At 31.9% G+C, this 24,068-nt stretch overlaps 1 protein-coding gene across 1 annotated transcript; it reads right to left on the bottom strand.

Moving 5' to 3' along the window:
* Window positions 1-137: 137 nt before the first annotated feature.
* Window positions 138-23,767, bottom strand: LOC127723656 (aquaporin AQPAe.a-like). Its single transcript, XM_052230378.1, has 7 exons — window positions 23,714-23,767; window positions 12,123-12,366; window positions 10,146-10,333; window positions 8,906-9,110; window positions 3,457-3,537; window positions 2,009-2,120; window positions 138-1,071 (listed from the first exon to the last, which is right to left on the bottom strand). Exons 2-7 carry the CDS (start codon window positions 12,330-12,332, stop codon window positions 983-985), a joined length of 885 nt encoding a protein of 294 aa, XP_052086338.1. The 5' UTR covers window positions 12,333-12,366; window positions 23,714-23,767; the 3' UTR covers window positions 138-982.
* Between the last annotated feature and the right edge of the window lie 301 nt (window positions 23,768-24,068).

Genomic DNA, 24,068 nt, shown 5'->3' with positions numbered 1-24,068 from the left:
ACAGAATATAACATATTTAATTTCAATAATTCCATTGTAATAAAATGTATTATATCAAGTTTCATTTCATATATAAGCGTCATAGTTACTAAAAATTGTATACGTCACATGACGTCACAAGTATTAATTCCTATACAGGTGATAAGTGATGATGAAGTTTTTATGAACATACATTTTAGTGCATTTTAATTTTTTTTTTCATGACTAGCTTTGTTCGGATCATCTCCTATTTAGTAAACTAAATATGAGCACCAATAATATATCTAATATTTAATAACACTTATGAATATCCCTTCTGAATGGATTAACAGACTTTTATCGCTATGCATCAGTAACTATATAAATATAGTTTTCTAATCAACAAAAAGAACGAAGATTGGTGTTTTCCCTAATCTGAACAAGGAGTAAAAATGCACTTTGTCTGTTATAAATACACACTTTATTGTTTTTCAATGCATATAACCCCAAAACTACTCCATAAACATGATAAAGAGAATAACACGTGGTCGCTCTATTGAACCAGAACATAAAGTATATGTTTCTGCTTTTTCTTCAAAGACATTTGTTTACTTGTTTTTCTGTACAAAAAACTGAAAACGATGAAAATCTCAAAGGTTTGAAAAGATAAATAAGAAGCATTTGTTACACTTCTAACATGATATTTTCAATTCTTATTTTTTCTACACTACACTTCGATATTCATGTCAAATCTTTATATATTTGCAATTAACAGATAGTTTTTCCCGCCACTAGTTATAGTATGTTAAATGCTTTTATCGATATTGAAAAAAAGCTCACGGACATATCTTTATTTTTGCCTATATATTCCCTACATATTTTTTACTAGAAAAGAAAAATAAGTCATCTTAAATTTCATTAGCAAACATCCTACAACTAGACAGTTATGTCTTAGCAGTGTATGTGTCTGATATCATTTTATTTGTTGATACAAATAAGAGATTTTTTATCAAGTAATAGAATCTTATAATTGACTGTTGGCAGTGTGAATCTTTTGTTGACTTCGCCCAGTAAAGTAATCTTTTGGAATCACAATCATATCCCCATCTTGCACTGAAAAATAAGAAATATATTTATATGGCTGTTTTTTATTGGTCCTTGTGAATCCACTGAACAGTATTGTTGGATCGATGTAAGATTTAACATGACTACTAACCCACTTAAAGTCATTATATATGTTCAAATCTTTAACATTGATTTTCGAAATTACAAACATACCTGCCAAGTTTCCCGATCCATGGAGGGGGGTCCCCTTGAGAGTTGTTGAGCTGACTCTTCATATAAACTAATAACAAGCATTCCCATATTTTCAAAATGGGATTTTAGCCCATATATATTCATTTAACCAATTTAAGGATGTTCGCTACTTTTGTTTTAGATTTTTTTGCCAGATATTCGGAATCCTCTGGTTTTATCCATGTAGTGCCATTAAAAATATTTCACCGCTTATCCATACTTTTCTTTTCATAATTTTATTACATATAGTTTAAAAAGCCATATTTGAAAATCTTATAGAATATAATAAACGAAGACAAATATTTTTTGAAAGAAAAAAAGGTGCCAATGTTAAATGTATGAAAAATCTAGAGAAAATCATTTCCCGCCAAATTTTCAATGGCATATATCTCGAAAACAAGCACACGGACCCTTCATTTTTTTCTGCTTTTTTAGTTCCTTCATTTATATACTATCAATTTATAACAGTCTTTTAAAAAGCTTGTTATTTTGAAACAGAGTAGCGAACATCCTTAAGATAAGAGACACTTACATATACGAATTACAATACATCATATATGATTACAATCCCCTTTGGAGCTTTTTAGGATTAGGCAGGAATGTACAATGATTTTATAAATGTTTACAAGAGTTAACAACTACTAAATACAATAGATATGTTGTTGCTTGCTTTTTATGTGTAGTGAATATTCAGGACATTTACCAAGTCATTACTTTATACACTGAAATAAAATAAAATATGACAGATACTCACATAATTCGTTTACTGCTTCATCCATCGGAATTGCGTTACGGAAAGGCGAGAAAAGGAATTTATATAAAGCTGCTGCAATAACTCCACCAAGTATCGGAGCAACCCAATAAACCTGTAAAATAAGTTGTTATAGTAAAAACAAAGTTTAATACTATGGTTTTTCATTTTTACTATCTTCCACTTTTTAGCAAAGAAGGGGATGAATTAATTCATGAGCAATATATTTCGTGCAATTCTTGCGTATACCAACACAATTTTAAGTATTCAACAAAATACTTTGTCTTATGTAGGATATATTGTAACCACAAAATGAATCATCCACGAAAAAAAATATTTTACTGTATTCTCGAAATTTATCTTTTCGAAAATTAACGAAGATTTTTTTTTTCCTTTTTCTTCATGGAAGCTGAGATTTAAAAGCGGAAGGGAAGTTAAACCAGAAATGACTGATTACCATTTTCTTTTTTTTTTTGGGGGCTAAAAATAATGCACCACTACAATGATTAGAAAATTTCTATTAACAAAAGTTGTCTTTCTTAGTTTATAAAACCAAATATATCAGTAAGTTTTGCATCTGCGGATAAGGTGCTTTGTGTTTATTTTCAGTGACTGCGAACACATATGTGGTGCGGTATTATTAGTATAAGTGGAATCTACTAAGAAAGACACACAACAGTTTTCAGTTTAGGACAACGGTCGTAAAGGGGAATGTCACCAATGCCTTCTCAGAATTATCTAAACTGGGAATTATAAATGTTGGATGAAAAGCAATTTTCTGTATATAACTATTTACACACAACGTGCATGTTTACATAAAAAAAACAGTGCAAACTTTAAATCAGCACAAAAAGGTATTTGAGTTGATCTCGAATACGATGTCATATAGGGGATTTAATTATTGAGATGAAACAAAGAAATTGGACTTCAAATGATTTTTTAATATATCATTGCACATGTTGCAACTAACTAAAAATGTAGGCAACTGTAGTTTACCGATCTTAAATCGATTGAAAAGAAGGTTACATACAAAAAAATGCAATGGTAAATCAAATGTAAGTCGTTTTCTTTGTTTATTCTTTAATTACATGCAGTCACCAGGCGTCGGTTATGATTTACCAATTTAACAGAATGATAACAACAGTTTTACAACAAAAGTGCTTCAATCCACTGAGACAAACAAGCAATTAAAGTTGCAAAATAACCTCTACAATCCATAGCATATACAAGGACATAACGGATCGATATAGGAAATGAAATGTAAGAAGAACGGTAGATACCATCTACTATGTGAAGCATGATATTTTAGTGTTTACCAAATAGAAACGGGAATCGTGGTTTTTTTCATCTAACACCATATTTTAGCGCCTCAGCAGCCCAAGCTGTCGGTTTGTTTTTGTACACGAACAATTTTAAGGGCTTATCCTGACAGAACCTGTTTCATGACTTACCCAGTGATCGTTGAAACTATTTGAGGCCACAGCACTACCAAGTGATCTGGCAGGATTCATACTTGACCCAGTGTAGGTAATCTGAAAAGACATTATTGTAAATTACTTTCAATTTATACAAAAATAGATGTATAGTCGTGTTATAAAAAAAGGAAAGAGAATAAGAATGATAAATTAAAGGAAAATATAGAAAATCAGTTAAGGTATTCCAACATTAAACTTGATGTTTGAACTCCCAACTGCAATTTTAGATTTTGTTGAATATCGATACAAAATAATAAAAAAGTATTCACACATATACTGAACTCCAAGGTTAATCAAGAAAAATTGGGAAGTCCATAAAACCTGACAATCCAAACGCTCGACTAGATTAACCAGCGGAACCTGTCATACAGTTGGTATAAATAAGATGATTAGGTACGAGTGCCAATGAGACAACTCTCCATCCAAATCACAAAGTGTAAAAAGTGTAAAAAGTAAACAATGTGTAAAACGTAAATAATTTTAGGTCAAAGTACGGCCTTCAATACGGAGCCTTGGTTCACACCGAACATCAAGCTGTAAAGTGTTTGTTTTTTGGTATCTATTCAAATTTAGACATTTAAGATATTGTTGAAAATAAACATCCAGTAATGAAATTTATTTTGATAAGTGTATATAATTAAAGTCAACATAATGTCAAAAGACATTAATAGAAAGGTAAAGAAAACCTGGCCTTTTGGTCATACAAATTTGGAGCATGATTATCGTACACGGACTTAGATATCCATCTATTAAAATACTGTATTTGGTGTTTCGGAAACACATTCTGTACTCCGAGAACAGAGTAAATTTGTATGACTAAAAGCTCAAAACTTCATTAATTCTGCAACAATATCATCAGTTTCTTTTGATATTATAGTATATGGTTCAAGTCAGCATATCATTTAACTGATGGATTACGGAAGCCATTATCTAAATCACAACAAACCACAGAAAATGTTAGAATCAAAGTAAAGTAAATAATCAAAGAGTCGTTGTTGATGAGGATAAATAATAAAATTTATCTAAACTGTATGGCTTACAAAACTGCAACTATGTAAAAAACTGAGTGAGTAACATTTATTTGAAATTGTCTAACCTCCAAATTTCTCAAATGCAACACTAAACACATGTGCGCACGGTATGATTTAATACTATTCTGCATTTACATTGCATTGACGAAATTAAAGGGTTGACACAGCGAAAAGTATTGCAATAATAATCATTAAAGAAGTGAAACTTTCCTTTTTTACTACAGCTCACTGATAAGTCGTTAACGACGATAATGAAATACAACAGACAGTAAAGACCAATATCGCATAAATATCTTTCATCTAAATCGATATTTTCTCTATAGAACTTTACAAAATTTCATTTCTAGTATCTATGATGAGTTTATTTACCTAATGATTTACTTAGAATATTGAGTTTAGTACGAAATCTTGTATTACTAAGGCATGAAATGAACATTACGTTTGAGCATATTTTTGTTTTCAATCAACCTGTAGGACAAACGATTTCGTTCTCTAACTGATACGCTGCGATTTTCACGAAAACACCAAAGCTACCGTATTGAAAACAAAAATAGTATAAATGCTTCTATATTAAACAGTTGTGTAAAAATTTAAAGTGATATTTTTTACAGAGTTAAATGTGCTTATTGTCATGTGACATCCGATCGAAATGAATACATTACATCGGATACCCTGTGCTTCTACTATTACATTTTACAACTTATACAAAAACAGATGTGCAGTTTGTTTTAAGAAAGAAAAAACAGAGTATTAATATGATAAATTAAAGGAAAATATTGAAATTAATAAGACTTCCAAAATGATGCTGGATATTGGAACTCTCAATTACAATGTAAGATACTGTTAAATATGAACACAAAATAATAAAAAAGAATTCACAAAAATACCGAATTCAGAGGTAAATTTTAAAAAAGGTGAAGTCCAGAAAACCTGACAAAATCAAACACTCGGCTATATCAACCAACAGAAACTTTCATATTATAAGTGTTTGTCTTTGGTATCTTTTTATTCTAAGGCATTTTAGATAATGTTGAAAATGCACATAAAGTAATAAGAATTAATTGTGTTTAATGTCCTTACAGACTAAACAGAATGTCTTAGGGCATTAATAGAAGATAACAGAAAACCTGGCCTTTCGGTCATACAAATTTCGAGCACGATTATCGTAAGCAGGCTAAAAAAAAACAACCAATCAAAATACTACATTTGGTGTTTCGAGTACACATTTTGTACTCCGAGTACGGATGAGTTGTATGACAGAATAGAGATCCGGGAACTTCTTTAATTCTGCCACAAAATCATCAGTTTCTTTTGATATTGTATAATAAGATTCAAATCAGCATACATTCAATTTGTGGATTGAGGAACCCAATATCATAATGACATCAAACCACAGAAAATGTTATAATGAAAGTAAATCAATTTATCAAAGAGTAGTTGTTAATGAGGATAAATAATGAAATCTATCTAAAATGCTTGGCTTACAAAACTGCAACTATGTCAAAAACTGAGTGAGTAACTTTTATTTGAACGTGTCTAATCTCCAAATTTCAAACATGCAACACTAAATAAATGTGCACGGTATGATTAAATTCTATTCTGCATTTGCATTGCATAGTGTATGCCGAAAGTAAAGGGTTTATTCAGCGAAAAGTATTGCATAAAAAAACAATTAAAAAAGTGAAACTTCCTTTTTTTCTACAGTTCACAGATAAGTCGTTAATGAAGATAATGAATTACAACAGAAATCAAAGACCAAAATCTCATAAATATCTTTCATCTAAATCAATATTTTTCTCGCTATAGAATTTTACCTAATGATTTCTTAAAACATTGAGGTTAATACGAAAGAAAATTATTTTATTATCTTGTAATACAGACTAAGACATGAACAAATTAAAATAACAAAAATATCGAACGCCAAGGAAAATACAAAATGAATATTACGTTTGAGTATATTTTAAACATTGAGGTTGATACGAAGTAAAATTATTGTTTTCATCTTGTATTGCTAAGACAGGAAAAAGTAAAACAAAACAAAAAATACCGAACTCCAAGGGAAATTCAAAATGAACATAACGCTTGAGCATATTTTTTGTTTGCACAAGACATGTAGGAAGAAAAGCTTCGTCCTGTAACTGAAACGCTTCGATTTTCATGAAAACACCAATGCTAACGTATTGAAAGAAAACAAATAGTTAACGTGTTCCTGTATTAAACAGTTACAAATGTATGTAAAAATGTAAATTCTAAAATTACGTGCTTCTTTCGCTTTGTAAACAACACCATGATAAAATTCTCGATATATCTATACTTAGAGCAAACTCAGAGAGACACATAATAATGGATGTTACAATATACCTCCCACGTAAATCCACATGTATCAGAACCTATTTACAAACGCTTTGCCGATATTTTGTTTTAAAAACTGAAATTGAAATAAGACTACAGAACTTTTATTCTTATTCGAATGCATAACAAAAAGACTTAATGCACAAGAGATCGGAGAAATCTACAAATCAAAATAAAATAAAATTCCGCGAAAGTTCATGAATGCTTTTGGCGCATTTAAGTCATTTCAAAACATGACGTCATACAAATGAAAACGCTAAAGCTGAAGGTTTTTCCGTTACGTAAACCATTGAAATTCGTATACTATTACATTAAAATGATTCTTTGAGGTAGGTGTTGTTTTATTTTCTATTCTAATGCATAATTCGCATATTTACTGATTTCAGCAAGTCAACATGGCGGCTCCTTAGTAACGAAATGTCATCTTTGGATTTGACCTTAGCTTACGAGAAAAACATGTAGATTAAAAATGGCAAATTTTTGGTTTGAGAATTAAAAGAATAAAGTTCATTTTTTCTAGCGGTTATTTACGAAATAATTCATGCAAGCTACAGATTTATTAGAAAGTTTAAGCTTTATCTAACAGGGAGAAAAAAAGAACAGCAGTACACACGGCATTCCCACCCTCGCTTCAGTTTTTAAATGACCGTATTTGTCCTATTAGAATTGAAATAATTCATGGAAGCCATAGATTTGTTGTAAATTTACACATGGCCTGGGCCGTGATATTCGTTAATTTTATCCCTCGCTAACGCTCAGGATAAAATTCGAATATCACGGCCCAGGCCATGTGTAAATTTCCAACAAATCTATGGCTTCCATGAATTATTTCTTAAGTAATATTTTTACGTAGTTAAATGTTTATTGTCATGTGATTTCCCGTCAAAATGTTTCCATTACATCGGATATCCTGTGGTTCTGCTATGACACGAAATGTTATTTATAAGATGTGTTTAAACGGATCATAGAAAATCTTTTTTAAGGCAAAATGTCTGTTCCTATCCATCTCATCTTCCTTTTAAAGTGGCAATATAAATTACCTCCCACATACAATCAAGTCAATGTACTGAACCGAATATACTTTCTGATTGTTTAATTTTATTTCTTGATAGTTTATGACATATTTGCTATATTTAGAAAACAACAATCAATTTATTTGTTTTCTTCAATATAGTTAACGATATATACAGTTGTATGATTTTCTTATTTATTCTTTTTTGCAATTTGAAGTATTATGAGCAATCTGAAGTATTGTTGAGCAATCTGAAGCTTTGTTGAGCAATCTGAAGCATTGTTGGTTAGAGGTAAAAAATTTCATTGGCGAAAAAGATCGTTCATATTAATCGTTGGAAACAGATGTTTTAATTTTCTATTTTTTTTTTTTTTTTACTAAGAGGATGTAGAAATAAGAAGATGTGGTATGAGTGCCAATGAGACAACTCTCCATCCAAGTAAATGTGTAAAAAGTAAACAATTATAGGTAAAAGTACGGCCTTCAACACGGAGCCTTGGCTCACACCGAACAGCAAGCTATAAAGAGCCCCAAAATGACTAGTGTAAAACAATTCAAACAGGAAAACCAACGGTCTAATCTATATAAAAAACGAGAAACGAGAAACACTTAAGAACCACATCAACAAACGACAACCACTGAAACAGGTTCCTGACTTAGTACAGGTGCAAACAAATGCAGCGGGTTTAAACGTTTTAACAGGCGCCAACCTTCACCCTAACCTGAAATAGTAGTGTAACATTACAACATAGAAAGACACACTATAAACTATCAATTGAAATGGCTTAACTCAATCAAAAAAACATATTAAGAAAGTAAGCATACACTGAACGAATAAATTTGATCTATGACACAATGTCAAAAAAGACAACTATAACCTTGGACAAAATGGCGTTAAATAAAATAACGTACACGCTTATAATAGTATTCCAACACTGCCTGTTTATAGTACGAATAACAAGAACATTTTAAATTCTCAAATAAAAAAAAAGTTTAATATATGATCTTTGAGGGGATGAGGAGAACTTACCCCTGCAAGATGAAGCACTGCTACTGTTAATCCTATAGCTACCGATGCCATACCAGCGTCGGTTCTATTTGAATCTATGGTGGATATGATAACAAAAACCAAAACAAATGTTAAAATCACTTCCACACCAAATCCCTGTCCTACGTTTAAAACAGAATTAATGGATGTTACACCAAGGTTATTGTGGTATGTTGATACGGTAACCCTGAAAAAAAATTATTAAAGATATTAACTTTCGTCATTTAAAGGTCTATTCTCCGTTAAGATAGATATGTATATATAACTATTTTGGTTATTTAATTGTTCGTATATCAAAATCAATATACATGATATGAATAAGTTTGACAGAATTGAGAATAGTTGGTCAAAATATAAAGAATAGAGAATAATGGAACAAACAAATGAAAAACAAAGAGAAAAAGAGCCTTCAAATTTTGAGATAAATACAGAAACGATACATCTAGTTTGTGAGAATGTTCTCACAAAACATTATTTTACGTTAAAAAACGATACCCATGCCTTATGAACGATCGATACTTTTGATTAAACAAATATCGGGCGGCAAAACTCCATGTATCCCGCTGACCTTATTAAGGGAAAGCACGAAAATTAATAAGATGAATTCAAACTCATCAATATCTGTCTTGGATTTTAGTTAATATCTGTTTTAGTAGTTTTTGATAACTCCTGACTTCATTTTAAGCAATGATGAAGAGTGCCAGTAGGCAAAACTGGTTTTGTTGGTCATTTTAAAATTGCATTGTGATATGATAAGCCTTGTGTTTGTTTTGTTGTAAAGAAAGGCAACGTTCTTATATCATAGGTACCAAAGTTGACCATTCTCTGGATAAGACTGTCATCATATTCATTTTGATTTATAAATGACGCTGCTATTAATTATGATTAATAAGATTTATTATGATGGTGTCCTAGTATACTCAACGCGGGAATAAATTCTTTATATATATATATATATATATATATATATTATACCACTGCATTGGGTGTGATACTATATATCTCCACTTGAGACAGTTGATTTTTCAAATTCAAAACTCGAGGCTCGCCGTTATCATATACTGTGGAATCATTATTATTCGTGGGATAACAATGTTCGTGGATTTTGTGGGTAAACGTGAATATAGGCTTGTATGCAGACTTTGGCAAAACTACGAAATCAAATATCAGCGAAAATGCCACAAAAATTAATGAATCCACAGTATCTTTCTTCCTTAATTACCCTTTTAAGATGAGTCCTCCGAGTACTGCGCCAACACTTTGAGCTACTGTGTATAATACTGCTCGGACAGGTGTAATGATTCCACAAGCGGCTAATCCAAACGATACTGCAGGATTAAAATTCCCGCCAGAAATATGTCCGAACATTTGAATTAAAGCCATTATGGAGATTCCAAAAGCGAATGCAATCTGTTAATACAATCATATATATATACGTACATGTATGTTTGAAGTCAAGAAAAGTAATTATACGCATCGTCATAGAACCACTTTTATCAAAGTGCTGGTATAAAATCTAATATCTTATAAATGTTTAGCTTTTACTACGCAGATATGTATGCAAATTCTACGATATAGTATTTTGTCGATGGAGACAGGTTTGTACATTGTATGCTTGGCAATGAATTTTAACAGTTATAAATTGCTCGAAGCCTAAAGGCAACCCTCAAATGTGTACATGCTGGTATAGAATTTAACATCTTATAAATATTTAACTGTTACTTCATTTGTGTGTATCCACGTTATTGTAATGTGTCGATAGAGACAGGTACAAACATGTACAGACAATGTTTGCTTGACAATAAGTTTTAAGCGTTATTACTATACATTGTTTGCAGACTAATGGCAACCCTCGGTTATCAGATTGAATGTTTCAACGGCTTTTTAAATGCATTTAATTTTTGTATATATAGATTGAAATTGGTGTTGACTATGTGCTTTTTACATATTTACAAATATACTGCAGCTGTGCTATTTGCGCAGTCAAATTACATTGACTGTATAATCACAGTCACTGGCCGTATATCGCCTTGTTTATGACATTGACAATGCGTTTGAACTTTCCGTAGAAATTTATTCATGACGTCATTAAAAGGTACAGGTTCGTGGAATTTTTACGTCGTTCGCTCCAAATTAAAAAATTATGGTTTTTACCCTAAATAATTCATTTGGAACAGTTGTAGGAGTTGCAGTATATAAAGAATAACCATACATTGTCTCGAAATATAAATTTTATTTGTACTCGGCTCAAAACAGGATAGACATGCTCGGCAAAGCCTCGCTTTCTACCTGTTTCTAAGTCTTGTACAAATAAAATTTATATTGTGAGACAATGTATGGTTATTCTATATTTCCCTTGCCTCTAGATAGTATCAGTCATTGACATAATGAATCTTGAAAAAATAAAAGACTACTGAATACAAATATGATAATAGACAGATAAAATATATAGTACTTCATAAGACTAATGTTTATAACACTTAAGTTTAATTCGGCACTAAAAAAACAAATAACGGGACCACCTTACTTCCATTGTTCGTAGCAGGCCCGAGGACACAGTTATTTCGTAGTGCATTTCTTTTAGACAATAAAGTCAAATTAAAAAAATCACACCTGCTCTATCTCAAAAAGATTTTTACAGTGTAGTGTACTACTATTGGGACAAATAATATCAAAATTATAGAAACTTCTACCAGCTCTAACTCAAAATATTGACAATTCTATGTTAAGGGGGTCTAAAATTCAGTTTGACAGCTTCAGACATACTAGTTTTTGACCTTTTTAACTGGACCAAATCACTACTTAACATAAAGATTCAGCACCCAATTTTTTTTAACATGTAATTTCATCCCCTTACATAATATTTCATGCATAAAATATAAAGAAATAAATTTGGAAAGTGTATGAAAAAAATTTGCAAGTTATACACTGTCCACACTAGGGACTATATTTGACAACGAAAATCGAAGGACGATAACTGTGTCCTCGGACCAGCAGGACTTGATACTAGCACAAAATGTACTCATATAACACTTGCTTTCTATGAACCTAACTGCTGATATTTCATAACTATATGAGTTTTAAACACACAATGGAAACTCAATTGTAGTTAAACAAAAATAGATTTCATTTGCTTTAAAATGATTAGATCAAACTGTTTTATCGCAGATAATAATACACTATTTTAAATCATTCTAACCTTAATAGTTGGTTGTGGGTTTCCATCTAATGGTACTGTTGATGCACATCCCAAAAATACAAACAATAATGTCCCAACAAATTCCGCTAGTACAGCTCGCCAAAATGACCATGTTTTTAATTCTCCGAACTGTAGAAACCGTACTTCATTCGGCTTTCCAAACCGTATTTCCTGTAGTTTGTTAGCGATGTACATCACATAAGCTTCCATACCGGAGGTTATTTTCGGAACGTTTGTTTTTATCCTGAAATTAAGAACCATACTTCAATTTTCAGTTTGATGATCATTGTCGTTTTGAATAGAAATTGATTTGTTTATCATGAAAGATGACAACATAATAACTTCGCCTGATTTCATCATGTGCTAATCATCTTCTGCTGAGAGAATAATGTCAGATGGACTGTAAATAGGTAATGTATGTTAAGAACGTTCATTAATAGAAGCTTAAACATAAATAGTGCATGATAAAATCGAAGAAATGATGAAGATTGTCAGGATGTTGTATTAACTGAGGACAATTATTCTAAGAGTCCTAATTGCAATTAAGGAGAACATATATTTGACAAAGGAATATAAACTGATGTAAAGCATGACAAATTCATTTGACCTTATAAGATATTAATGGTCTACTTGAACCAAATCATTTTACAGATTACATGCATATATGAGTAAAGAAAAGAACATCGCTGTATATGATATATGATAACAATACACAATTCGAGATATTGGATTGTTGGAGTAATTTGCAAGAATCAGATGTAAAATAAATAAGAATCTTAATTTACACTAATTAATTCTTTGTAAATCGTATTCTTTTAAGCATGAACATACATTTGTACTTAACCCGAATAATTCAGTCCCTCCCCATAATCGAACTCTCGTACTTGCGGGTTAATGTAGTCATCGTAGATCAGCGGAATATAACGACTGAATTATTCGGGTTAGAACATACTATAACGTAGAACGGATCTCTTTGATCTTTACTGTGGTATAGTATTCGTTACGGTATTGAAGCAGTTTTATGAAAATAACCATTGCTATCGGATTAATGTTTGAATTTCAAAACCAATAAAAGATTAATTATTTCCGGTAAAAAGCTACTTGTGGATTTATAATTTCCGGCTGAATGTTAAAATAAAAAACGTCAAAGGTTATATTTGCTACTTTTTTATTTGATCTGACTAGTACTCGTTAACCAATCAGATTTGAATAATCGTTAAATAAATCAACACTATAAATTTATTGCATTTCATCCTCAATACGCCGGTAGAATTCGTATGTACTCCAATTCTTAATATTGTGTAAAGGCATAGTCAAAATCCTTCATAATCACAAGTACATGTCAGTTTACATTATTTTATGTACATTTCAGTTGCAGCACATTTTACCTAAATCAAAAACAAGACATGCCGTGTGGTGCACCTTAGTGATACAGCTTCTGGTTTTGGAAGGTTCTTATTATAGAAAGCTTTACCGAAGATGAGTAAACGGATACGAGGGGTAGACGTCAGTAACTCATTGGTGTAACCAAACGATACAGATACCAAAATACATCGTGTTTGCTGTTCGTATACGTCTTTTCTACAGTACTTCGGTACTGACATTATTTATAACAAACTCTTCTTAAAATATCCGTTTATAAATTAAGAAATTATAAAGAAACTAAGGTTTCAACTCCCTCAGTCAAAGTTTACCCATAAACCTATCTTGTTTTGTTCCTGTATTGTTCTATGGATTCATTATATTTTTTAATTATTTTTCTTGACAAAATACGCTTCTGTTTCTAAGTACTAAACACAGTTGTCTGTCTTGTGTTCCTAATCGTTCCTTAAAGTATTCAGAACGTACATTTAACACAAATATGTTTCAACTGCCGTTAGTAACAATCCCATTGACTTCCCTCCATCCTGTAACCACTGAATACATGTTTTACTTAGAATGATGATTCTAGTGACAGAGGAACTGCTTACCTTTTCAAATCGTCTTAACGTAATCCCTCCCCTTTTTACTAAACCTTTGATGTTATAAGCAAAGGTTTTGGACAAAGATTTTTTCCACGTAGTCGTTTCCTGTTTATCTTCTCATTGGTTATTTTTTTCAAAAGTAATTTATATTGTTTACAACAAGAATATCCATGAAACAAACTCCTACAATTTGAATATCCATGCATAGCAATTCGCCGTTTCAGAATCTATAGAATTGTGGGTAATTTCATTGTTCGAAAATAGCGTCACGTCATTGGTTGAATTCCCATTGTTTAGAACGGTCTAGGCCAATCAAAACATTTTGAAGTACGCTTCTGAAAATATAACGCAAATAAACTGGAATCCGCTTGTATCACGCTACACTCAAACTCTATGAACAAAGTGTAGTAGTCAGTCGAGAACCAGCTTAAAACGCAAATTGAATGTTATGCTGCGTTCACACGTAATTCGAATTCGATTCGCATTAACTAATTCGAATTAGTTTAATTCGCATTCGAAACGTTTAACGTCCAAACGTAAATTCTAATACGAATTGCAATGCGCGTCAAATTCGCTTTACTGTCCGAACGACGTTAACTTTTAATTCATATTATCAATTAATTGATTAGAATCTAATTCGAATTACAATTTTAAAAAGTGTCCACACCACAGTTTAATTCGAATTAAAGCGAATTAACTAATTCGCATCAACGAAAACGCATTTTTAATGCGAATTGGATAATGCGAATTAGCCAATTCGAATTCGATTCGAATTAAAAAAAGAAGAGTGTGTGAACGCGATTTGCGAATTTGATTCGCATTCGATTCGAATTCAATTCGAATTAATGCTGCGTTCACACGTAATTCGAATTCGATTCGCATTAACTAATTCGAATGAGTTTAATTCGCATTCGAAACGTTTAACGTCCAAACGTAAATTCTAATTCGAATTGCAATGCGCGTCAAATTCGCTTTACTGTCCTAACGACGTTAACTTTTAATTCGTATTAACAAAAACGCATTTCTAATGCGAATTGGATAATGCGATTTAGCCAATTCGAATCAATGCGAATTAAAAAAGAAGAGTGTGTGAACGCGATTAGCGAATTCGATTCGCATTCGATTCGAATTCAATTCGAATTAAATGTACGTGTGAACGAGGCATAAATGTACGTGAGTACGAGGCATATAACAAATTAATCTTAAGTGCACTTCGGTGATTATAGTTCAAATGCAAAGTTTTTTTTCTTCAGAAATTACATTATTGTAAAAACATACATTTTCTTCTATAAATAATCACAATCAAGGACAACACAGCTAACCAATATTGTCACAATTTTCAAGCCAACAAATGAATGCCTACTTATCAATCGATATCCATCTTTGATTTCTTCAGGTATAAAGTAATTACAAAAAGTTCTCAACAGGTCATTAAAGTACCATGTAATTAATGTAAAGATTTTAAGTTTGCAAAATATTCTCTAATCAAGCAGTTTCTACAGGCTAAGAGGGTGTGGATGGGGGTTTACAGAATAGAGAATAATGGGCAAAAAATATAAAGAGTATAGAAAAATGGCCTAAAAAATTAAAGAATACAGAAATGAAGGACCCCATCCAGACCCTCAGCTAAGGCATTTAGTACAGTTAGTAACGGTAGATTTTGCCTAAAGTAAGAACAAACATTTTCAATTATATTTAATAGTTGTGTTATTCATTGAAAAAAAAAACATTAGAATGTCATTACGATTTTGTATCACAACATAGCAGGCTTGCTTTTATAAACCAGTCTTTAAGAATAGAGTCAAAACATCAATTAGTTTAAGCTCTAGTAATTTGTTTTATCGTATATATCTCCAAATACTGATTTATTTATTTTTTTATTTTTCCTGATTTCTTAGGAAAGTGCTATTAGAAACGATACAAATACACATAGCACGCAATGTAAAATATAGTGAATATAATTTTTATGATATTACTAAACGCCTGCTACAAGATGGTCTGGGTGTGGTTTATAGAATAGAAATTAGTGTATACATTGTAGACTAAATGGCTGCAAAATAAAGAAGAGAATACTATGGGGGAAAATAGAGAATTATGGGGTGCTGGTATATACAGAATAGAGAATAATGGACAAAATAAATAAAGAATAGAGAAACATGAAATACAAAAATTAAAGAATATATGGAATTATTTGGATATTTGGCATTAGAATGGAGATATATATATTGCATTTTAAGCTTGGCCTTCGTAAAACTTGTTTTTAATGTCGCTAGGCAAACATGACCTATGTTTTACGAATGCTAAGCTTAAAATAAAATACAATACAGTTATCTCATAAATACCATTACATTTAAAAACTAGATTCTTTCACAGAAATGGGACCGGAGGAGTAAGCAGATTCTCTGCACTAGTGACACTTATACTGAAATTAAACCTTGCAATTATTATACGTATATACAGTAATGAATACACCTTATCGCTATTTGTCCGCCATTACTGGACATCACACAGGTTCCCGTAAAATTTTGACGTCATAATACAAAATATCTGACGCCACAATGGAAAAGTGATTGTTGTATGACGTCAATAGTTCAAGCGGGACAGATTCTCGGGTCAGCCGGGAATAGCGATAAGGTGTATTGATTTCTAATGCGACACATTTTCTTCTTTGTTTTACTGCTAAAACAGGCGTATCGCGATGTTTTTCTCTGACTACGCAGAGCCTGTAGGAGGATCTGGATGGGGAAGGGGGGTGTAATTCATTTCTAATTTAGTAAATATTTTGGCTTAAAAATACCATTAATGAAAAAGTCCGCGAAACGGTTGCATCGTCTTTGGTATCTAAACAGTGTGACGTAACGTATTTGTGCTTTCCATACGCTTCTGAATGGTTTGAATATTGACAAAAATAAGACTTTGAGTCACAAAATGTGACTTTTTTGTTTATTATGCATTAGAATGATTCATTACAATTTCAATTGATAAAACCAAAATATAAAAAACGCACCTTCAATGCTGTTCTTCGTCTAAAAGTTGTTTCTGCAAAGGGGTATTTATTGCTTCTACACACAAACCTTGTTTTATTGTGTAGAACGTCATTGGTTTATGTAACGTCACAATATAGGTACGCACTGACGAAGACAAAAGACGGCGCCGGGGTAATGAAGCAAACTGAATTAAATGCAATAAAACAGTTAATCCAATTGTTACTGATTTTTACACTTTGTTCAGTCTAATGTTGTGCTGTTACACCACTGCCCAACGCTTGGTGTGAGAGCTCACAAACATATTTTACCCGCCACATTCTTAATCTTCCAGTCCCAAGTCAGGAACATCTAGTTCAGTTGTTGTCGTTGGTTCATATCTGTCATATTTGTGTTTCGTAAATTATTTTGTTATAAGTTATGCCGTTGGTGTTTCACTTTTTATGTGTCGGGGCCTTTTATAACTGACTATACGGTATGGGTTTTCTCATTGTTTAAGGCCGTACGGTTGCCTATAATTGATTACATTCACTCCATTTGAACTCTGATGGATAGTTGTCTCATTAGCAATCATACCACATCTCCTTATTTTTATATTAGTAAATACTGTCATACGTGACATGACCGATTTTTTTTTTACTTTTGAGATATAGAAACAATATAAACATTCACATGCGCTTGAAGCGTGGGCCCTCCTATTTCTTTCATTAAATATGTTCTTGATATTCGTCAATATTTTCCTTTTTTTCTCGTTCTTGCTCTTATCCGTACAATCTTAATGTATCTGTAGTTTTTACGGGTTGCATGTCCTTGGACTAAGACTTAGTAGAAAGTCAGCATGTATAAACTTTAAAATTGCATATTAATTTCGATATACTAACACATTATTACACATGAGACAAAAACAGGAAAAAATACACCAAACAAAAAGATATGAGAGTACACACTTATATACATGGCTATATATATACAAATGTTAAGGTTTATTGTTCACACGCATAGTCACTCTTTTATTGTACGTTAAGAAACCAAACTCCGCATATTGATCTCTTTCGTTCCGGACCTACTTTTCTTCCCTACATCAAAATTAAAAGAATACATTTGCTTGTTCAGCAGATATTCATGCAGATATTCATACAAATCGAGAGATATACACTACCCTCTACACTAGATTTAATATAGAAGGTAGCATGCAGATCGGAGCTGTAGCTGCCGGGAAGTTTGTACGGGAACAAATATTCCTCGAATTGCATAGCTTCTGAAGCAAATGTATTCTTTCAATTTCCCGTGATACATGTAGGAATAACACTGTTTTATCAATAAATTGAAAAACATGAAAATAGCAACATTAATTTTAGCAATCTTGTGTCAATGTTAAATGTAAAATTTTCTTCTTGATTCCTGTAAAACTATTTTTATCTGAACACTACAACACTGCAACACCACATATTATATTTTATAGTTAAATGGTCTAATACACACTGTTTTCGAAACTAAGGCAATGTGTGTGTATTTATACCCACTCAAAGCTCAAGTGTTTGTTCATTTCGTCGACTTCAGCATTGGTGAAAAAAATGAATCTCAAAATCAGAAAAAAGTATTTTTTCTCAAACAGAAAATGCATTTAAATATTTACACATCTAAGTTCTGTCAGACTTTGAAACTTTTCCAGTTGCACTGTTTTTTTTTTTTTTTTTTTTTTTTTTCTGTACCCAGAATGCATTTCGTGGTGTAAAAGCAGTCTTTTTTTGTCAAATAGATATGATTAACTTTAAAATAAATTGGATTCATTGTTGTCAGTGAGCGTGTTTAACAGCCATGGTGTCGCATGATTTTACGATTTTTTTTTTCTTAATGTCATCTGATTGAGAATGGCTGACAGAGAGTTGTCACATATTGACGTATAAAAAAAACTTAACTGAGATGACGTCATGGTAAGTATCATCATTCTTTACGAATGACAAAACAGCTGTTCTATCCATCGAACGGTATCTTTAACCAAATCCAAAGATTTAGTAGAAGCTACATGTAAACTAGTATTATCTTTCAGATACGAGTAGATTCATTTTTGTTTACGATGTCGTTCGATGTAAAAAAAAAATGGTGCTTTATAAATTTGTTGTGTCCAACCTGCTTTTTTTTTATTTACTTTTCAGTAACGCCTTAACTCAAAATTGTTAAATCCGAGTATGTTTAAGAGGAGCTAATTGACCAATAGGAACCTAAAAGTATTTAGCCAAATCCACTTAAGGTCACTTTTCCCTAGGGCAGTATGAGCCATCGTTTCTTAATAGTTTCCAATTTTATCGGATAATTTAAGAAATGTAGGCTAAAAATCATGTCAGTTCCGAATCGCTGACTGCCTGGCTGTTTATACCCTCGGGGACTAGCTGCCCAACAACAGCGATATCGACAAAATGCTTGACAATAACACTTTATAAATCGGGTTTGTTTCCCGATTTTGAACCTGTGGATGAAATATTGTGGAAATAGAACAACATCTTACATCTTGGCTATCACAAACTATAATGTAATACACTGTCTATGTTTTCAAAATTTTATGCACACTATTGCATAAGTACCGACTAGAAAAATCATGTGTTTGAAGAGCTTGAATCGTCAATTTTGATTTGACGTTGGCAACTCTTGATATACAGTATTCGTTAATGTTCCGAGTCTAGCATTCAGTCGATGTAAATAAATAATTTAAAAGATGACAGTTTCTTAATAACCTTGACCTTACATTCACTTATCTGCAGTAATATTATTGGTTCAGTATAAATACAGGTTGAGTGTAATATATGACCAATTGTGTAAGTGAACCATGTATACTTTACGAAGACAGTTACATGCATATGGGTTAATATAATATTATATAAATTATAAACAGCATACAGATTTATAGTTTGTAATTGTAAACAAGATAAGCCCATTATATATATAACTCGGTCATAGTATAATAGATCAACTAAGCATAAATATATACATTCTCACTGAATCACTTAATCTGTTACCATGATTGTTTTTATGCCCCCGCCGTAGGTAACGGGGGCATTAAGAGTTACCTTTGACCGTCCATCCGTCCGTCTTTCCGTCTGACTGTCCTTCCGTCCGTCCCATTTTCTTTTCCGCATTCCAAATGTAGTTTGCCTAATGCAAATGTTATGAAACTCATACACAATGCTAAGAACCACAACACGCAGACAGAGGACAGAGTTCGAATTTGGGTTGTGAGTCATTTACCGTTCTAGAGTTATGCCCCTTTTTAACTTGAAAATTGCAAAGCTTGAGCGGATGCATTTCGTGTCCTCAGACACATTCTTTTTTTATTTTTTAATCCATCTTAACTACCTGCTACAGATTTTTAAACAGTAATTATTCGAGCGCAACTGATGGGTGCTTTGTAGACGAAACGCGCGTCTGACGTGAAAAAATTATAAGCCTGGTATCATTGATAAGTCTTTTTTCGTCCATTTTACACATCATAAATTTTCAGTAGCATATCAATTATATGAAAAGGAAGTGGCGGAAGATACGAAAGGGACATTAAAAACTCATGAAGTCGTAGAGAAACTGACAAAGGTATTGGTCAACACGACTCCCACAAAAAACACGAGGACGACGTCATGCTCTCCTGAAGGATAAGCAGATCCAGCTCTTCATGTTGCTTATGGTCTGTACAAACATGGAGTATTATATTGACTTTCCATTTTACTTCCATGGTACAAATATAAAATAATGTGATAAGCTTAAGTCTCGTTCGGTGATTCCACAATGATCGCAGAAAAAATATTGAATGAGTATTGAAGCATTGGTTCTACAAAATGTACAAATTTCAATGGTAGTCTTCCGAAATCTCTGCAAATAAGACCACTGGACTAATACTTGACTATTGCAACTTGCATTGAGAATTGTATAAATTACAGTTGATTATGAATCGTACACAAATTAAAACCAAAATTTAGATCAACCTTCTGTTCATTCAAATAGGCATAGCTATAGAAATAAATCCTGGCATCAGTGGTGTGTGCTCCTACCATATCATGGAGTCAACAAAACTATTGTATATTACCTCACATGGCATACCGCAGAATGCCATAAATAATAAGCTTTTTAATTTCAGTTGGAGATATTTTGAGAGACTATTTTGTGGAGAGTTGTCTCCCCTAAAACAAATTTCTTCCACGATTCTTTGAATTATTCTGATTATCAAACTTTTATCAACTGAAAGCTAACTAAGTTTTTTTTAATATCAAATACCCCAAAAAACACATGATACTTTTTCGACAAATATTTCAATATATAGGGATTTTTGTCCATTGCTGTTTTCGGATTCTGGATAATTTAATGCGAAACCGCTCATTGATTGCACTCCTAGACTTCATTTCATTGTTTTACCCATCTAGTAAATACATGTAAATAAACGATTGTAAAACAGTGGATACCCGCCATCAAATTAATTTAAGAGAATAGAACGGTCTATTAAATTAAAACTGTGTATCATGTTTACTCATATCTTTTAAACTAAATGAGCTAACAAATAGATACAAATGATTGTATCATTCAAAGTAAGGATGTTTGAACAGTATTATATCATCAAAAACATTTACAGTTTTACGCCCGTCATTCGCTTTATTAAGGATAAGTCCGATGACTAAAAAAGATTGCAAAGCAAATAAGTTCGTTGTACGTGATTTTGTAGACTTACTTTTAAGATGAAATTAAATTAATTATAACTTGAAAGAAACAAGTTGTTACCAATGTTAAGCAATGAAGAAAGTCACTTATTTGATCTGCAATGTTTTGACATCAAAAAAGCAATTCAAAAGATTTGAAGTTTTCAGCATTCGTTTTATCTTATTTATGTTTTTTACTTTTTGTTTTATAAAATCTAATGTGTTAGATTGATTCAATAAAATTCTTTTTCTGTCGTCAAAATCTTTTTTTTTTCCAACTAAAGAAAACATAAAAAAACTAGTTTACGCCATCAACGGAAAATCCTGTCATTCAGCCATATGCATAACATTTCCAAAATTGGCCTTTTTAACTATAATGTATAACAAATTTATGAAAAAAATAAGGGTTAGCGAGCAAAATTGTTCATGCAACTAAATGGATTAAACCGGAGGATTACGAATATCTGCCAAAAAGTCAAAAACAAGATCAGCGAACATTCTTTGATTAAACAGCAACAACAATGTACTTCGTACAAAATAACAACCTACTGTTCTAATCGTTTGTTATATCAAAAAGAAAATAACAAATTCAAATGATGTATGTGTTTGGTTTATAGGTCCGTTGAGAACGTGCAAAAATCACGAGTTGGTTGACCGTTATGGAACAACCGTTTCACAGATGATATCGGATATGTTCCTTATGTCTAACTACAATACCCTCCCTTTCACGAATGTGACTTACCGAATTAGACTATTTACCGGATTTGTAATAACGTAAGCAACACGACGGGTGCCACATGTGGAGCAGAATCTGCTTACGCTTCCGGAGCACCTGAGATCACCCCCAGTTTTTGGTGGGGTTCGTGTTGCTTAGTCTTTAGTTTTCTATGTTGTGTCATTTGTACTATTATTTGTCTGTTTGTCTTTTTATTTTTGTCATGGCGTTGTCAGTTTGTTTTCGATCTATGAGTTTGACTGTCCCTCTGGTATCTTTCGTCCCTCTTTTTGAAGTATTCACGTCGGAATGAAAAAATACTTTGTCATGAAATGTTGAGCGATCAGATGAAATGTTAACCTTACATACAAAGATTGCTTATAATTTGAATTACAGTGGATAAACACAAAAGTTAAAACATGTCATATGCTGAATTTCGTGAAAAATGATTTAATTTTATAGCATTGTCTCATCAAAAGAAACGGTATTTAGAACTTATGGACACTGCTCAACTTTCGACAGACAGGATATTAAGCCAAAACGTTGAAGCTAAATATTGCAATAAATAAATTAGATATGCATTACCATGTTTAAAATGACATCATATACATTTCATGAAATTGTTTTAGATCTTTTGGAATTATTCCTTTAACTTAAGTCAAGAACGACAACTCAACAAACAAATAGAAAGAATCACAGTGATTGATTGATTGTTGGTTGCTTAACGTCCAGTGGCAAATATTCCATGCATGTTCAGGACGAGTATGAGAATCACAATGAAGGAATTATACTAAATCAAAATATAATACATGTACAGATGTAAAAATAATTGATAAAATAAACATAGTATAGTTACTTACTAACCTAAAATATATTAATATGAGCATTGATACAATAATTCAAAGCATAATCTTAATTTAAGGTCAAATTACAGTAAATGTGCTATGTCACAGATTTTGGTAAAATTTTGCATTCAACTTTATATCGTTGAACTGTACATGAAAATCGAAAACATAATGTATTTATCTCTTTAATTTTCTGAAATATTACTGATTGGATTCTTTCAAAATAGGGATCTAACATTTGTATAGAAAGCACATAAAATCGGCGAAAAACGCTCTTAAATTTGTCTTGAAATAATAAAATTTCCAATTTTAAATCCATAGATTCTTCTTGAAAAAAAACTATATGTTGTTGATACATAAATTTCCGTTTTAATGATTTGAAATAATTTAAGGTGAATTTTCCTTACCTAAAACGGAATATGTCCAAATCGTTTGAGCGTCAACTCGCAATATTGACTGTCTACAGCATGCGTTGGAGATTGCAAAATGTGCAAAATTAAATATCGTTAAATGAACATTTCCCTTTTGATCCCAAATCATTAAATTTCGTTTTAGAGGATGTTTTCTCTCTCCAGTGTAATTTAAATAATCGGTTGATATTGTGTAAGAGACCACAAAGATGACGATTTGGGCGAGGACGAAAGTCGCACGGGAAACCTGACAATAACACTGCATTACATAACGGTCTTAATCCTTTTTATATTGGACGTTTATGCTTTTAATGTAAAATTTTTCGATTGAATGAATCCAAAACACATTTTT

The sequence above is a fragment of the Mytilus californianus genome, unplaced genomic scaffold, assembly GCF_021869535.1.
Source record: "Mytilus californianus isolate M0D057914Y unplaced genomic scaffold, xbMytCali1.0.p SCAF_13, whole genome shotgun sequence".
NCBI lineage: Eukaryota > Metazoa > Mollusca > Bivalvia > Mytilida > Mytilidae > Mytilus > Mytilus californianus.
The sequence above is the reverse complement of the archived record's forward strand: the minus strand, read 5'-3'. Positions and strand labels throughout refer to the sequence as shown.

Bases quoted from the DNA above. Each gene is read 5' to 3' on its own strand.
- LOC127723656 (XM_052230378.1), bottom strand. From the start codon at position 12,332: ATGGAAGCTTATGTGATGTACATCGCTAACAAACTACAGGAAATACGG. The intron at 9,111-10,145 runs GTAATTAAGGAA...ATTTTTTTTCAG, and splicing joins GGAGGACTCATCTTAAAAGG to GGTTACCGTATCAACATACC. The intron at 2,121-3,456 runs GTAAGTCATGAA...CTTATTTTACAG, and splicing joins ATAGTTTCAACGATCACTGG to GTTTATTGGGTTGCTCCGAT.